We start from the raw sequence: 3,656 nt of genomic DNA on the forward strand, positions 1-3,656 counted from the left end.
ATCATTTCTTCCAGGGTATTAGATTTAATCTGATTTCTACATTTATTAAAAGAGAAACACAAAGAGGAAAAAAATTTTTTTCAAACCTGATCCATATAGTCTCGTGGCTTCAGAACAAGGAGGAAAGCGCCTACTCAAGTCTGGTGAAATGTGCTGATGCATATAATATGGGTTATATACGTCATAGCTGGGTCCATTATGTGATGCACTGGAAAGTTCTACCTTTCGGTCTCCAAAAGACGCTCTGGCAGATCCTGAAAGCAAATATTGCTAAAGTTTTACAACATCCTTTTCCTGGAGTTATTAGCCTACACCTGGTGCATTCAAGGCAAAAGAAAAAACTTTTTGTCTTGACTAATACTAACTCACATGCATTTGAGATCTAAAAAAAGTTAGCACACAGTTACTGAGCTCTCACTGTGTGGAGTATTCCACCAGGGATCAGCCATGAGCCCTGCTCTCAAGACAGTCTGGTAAATTTTGGCTTTTTTTTTTACCCTAAGCACATATTCCTAAATGTGGAAAATTCTATATTTTGTGATTGGAGTTTCCTATTTTTTTCTACTTACACAAAAGACATCTTTTAAGTTAGATTATCCTTTTTTTTTGGGGGGGGGAGATGTACTCTGTTCACAAATGCCAGAACATTTATAAAAACTGACCACATAATGAGATACACAGAGCAAGTCTCAATAAATTTTAAAGGATTGAAATCATACACAGTATGTTCTCTAACCACAATGCAATAAAGTTAGCAATCAAATTGAATAGAAAAATATTTATATTGAAACACAAAGGACCAAAAAGGTAATCTTTAAGAAGAAAAACAAGATTCAAAGATTCGCTCTACTGGGTGTTAAGAATAGAATATTGGCACAATTATAAGATCAACGGAACAGAATAGAAGGCCCAGAAAGAGACACCCATTTTATAGACACCTGGCTTATAATCAACGTGGCACTGTACACACGACAGTGGGAAAAGGATGATCTTTTCACTAAAAGGTGATAAGACAATTGGATATTGATATAGGAAAAAAACTTTCATCCAAATAAACATATCCATAAAAAATTAATTCCATGTAGACGGTACCTCTAAGTTAAATGTTAAGGGCAAACCAATAAAACTTCTATATTTAAGTAAAATTTTAAGTTTTCATGGCCTTAGGGCAAGGAAGCACTTCTTAAATAGAATACAGCATTAATCATAAAAAAAAGTTCATAAACAGAACTATATTAAAATTGAAATTTTCCATTTGTTAAAAGACGATTTAAGAGTAAAAAGGTAACCCATTCAGTGGGAGAAGATACATGCAACAAATATAATCAACAAAGGGCTCATATCCAGATCGCATGAGGAACTCCTACAAATCAATAAGAAAAAGACAAGAATTTATATATAAATTGGCTTAAGACTTAAGCAGGCACTTCAGAAGAGAGTCTCTCCAAATAGCCAATAAGCATGACCCGGTGCTCAATCTCATCAGTCATGAGGGGAATGTAAGTTAAACCTGCAATAAGATACCACTACATGCTCACCAGAATGGTTAAAATTAAAAAGCCTGACAAAAGCAAGTGTTGGCAAGAAAGCAGGGCAGTGTGAACTATCATACTCTGCCAGTGAAAATGTAAATTGATACAATCACTGTGGCACACAGTTTGCTAATTTCTACTAAAGCTGAAGATGTTTGTGTCCTGTGACCCAAATATGCCATTCTGGGACACACACACAACTGAAATGCTTGCACATGTGCACCAAGAGACCAGTACAAGAATGTTCATAAGCATCACTATGCATAATTGCCCAGAACTGGAAAAAACTCAATGTCCATCAACAGCACAACAGATGAACTGTAGTATATACTTACGACATGAAAATACCTTATAGAATGCTATATAGAAACCACCGTGTATCATGCCACTTAGAACCCAATCAAACAGATAAATACACTCATTGTACAGATAGGAAAGCACACTGAAGCTGCTAACAACAATGTGAATGAATTTCACAAACATCATGTTGAATGAAGGAACCCATCAACAGAAGATATACTGACTATGTAATTTCATTTAGCTAAAGGTCAGAAAACAGAAAAAACTAAACTATAACACTTAGGAATGTGTACTGAGGTGGTAAAAAGTAAGGAAAGCAAGAAAGTGATGATTATAACATCTGGGAATACTGATTACTCTGGAATGAACGAAAGGAGGGAAGATGGGCGTTTTGGGGTTCCTGGTAATAAGCGACTTCTTTGAGTGGTGACTATACATATGTTTTGCTTCTAATAAACCACTGAGCTGTATATTTCTGTTCCTTTCTTCTACATGTGTTTTATATTTCACAGTTTTAAATGGGTGAAACAATAGATCAAATTCCTTTCAATGCTAATAATCACATTGGAAACAATATACACACAAAAAAGAAAGTTTAACTGTTGAAATTATTCCCATGTTTTCATTCTTTTTGTCCCATGTAAAACAGACTCCACGGTATCAACTAATATTTTCTGAATTAAGCTAAACAAAACCGGTAGCTTCACACTGAGTTCAGAAGAGACATAACTCACAGTGTTATGAGGTGAGATTTTATGCTCATCCCGGTTCAGATAACGATGTGTCCAGCCCAAGCTCAGTACACAGGCAGAGGGGAGCCAAGGGGGAGTCATGATGCCAGGGAGCCTTATAAAGAGCCCTGCACCCTTACAGGCTAACACCTAAATCATTCGGCACACAAACACTGCCACAAAAGTCAGTTTATGGTAACAAGAATAGCACTGTCAGGAGTAATAGCACCAAAAATGACTCACCACCTTTATACGCTATACTTAAAAAAAGAATATTCTGATTTCATTTTTCCTTTGCAAGTAAGCCACGCAAAATTCCAATTTTCCCCTCAAATAGTATACAGTGATATCAACTTTTAAGTTCAAAAGGACTTTCCCTCATTTACAGAACCACAGTGCTAGAAAACTAAATGTCAAGTTATACAACTGCCTACACCTCTCAACAGCCCTATTTAAAATTTCAATATTCACTCAAAATGCATTCTCTTGATGGATAGGTAGGTAGACAGGTAATAAAGCAAGCACAGTGAAATAATGCTAGAATTGTTCTGTTATCAAAGCAGTAAGCTGCAGCTGTAATCAGACTCATCAGCAAGTAAGCAACACAACAAAACAAATTCCAAATAATTTGAAACATAATCTTAGTCATTATTGATAGTGGTCTCCCCTTATCTTCTCAAAATCTCCACGTCAGCCCATCACTCACACATACAGCTCACACATATTTGGCTTTTATAATTAGGTACCAAGAATACTTTCTTGACTCTGGCTATATAAAGTAATTTTCTCTCCAACATGTTAAAAAACAGATGGCTTCCCCACATCCTCAGTGAGCCTCTAAGTACACCCAAATTTCTGACTCTTCAACTCAAAAAGTAGTGTTTTCTAGTGATACAATGAAGAAGAAGAGGGAGAGGAAGGAGAAGGAAAAGGAGAAGAAGAAAGAAGAAGGGGAAAAAAAAACCCCAAAAATCAAACTATCACATATCGCCAGGCAGGTATTTCTTGTTTCCTGATTATGAAAATAACACATGAAACACCATAAATGTCTAAGAAAAGGGAATTTATTAAATAAATTATGGTAAGTCCATAT

General features: G+C 35.8%; 1 protein-coding gene across 1 annotated transcript in view; it reads right to left on the bottom strand.

Annotated features, from left to right (window-relative positions):
• Window positions 1–3,656, bottom strand: part of TC2N (tandem C2 domains, nuclear) — a 31,000-nt gene that overhangs the window by 17,082 nt on the left and 10,262 nt on the right. The window contains exon 3 of the mRNA XM_019642292.1: window positions 87–254. Within this exon, the coding sequence (XP_019497837.1) occupies window positions 87–254 (168 nt within the window). The remainder of the gene's footprint in view (window positions 1–86; window positions 255–3,656) is intronic.

Source organism: Hipposideros armiger, unplaced genomic scaffold (genome assembly GCF_001890085.2).
Source record: "Hipposideros armiger isolate ML-2016 unplaced genomic scaffold, ASM189008v1 scaffold_67, whole genome shotgun sequence".
In the NCBI taxonomy this organism is placed as follows: Eukaryota; Metazoa; Chordata; class Mammalia; order Chiroptera; family Hipposideridae; genus Hipposideros; species Hipposideros armiger.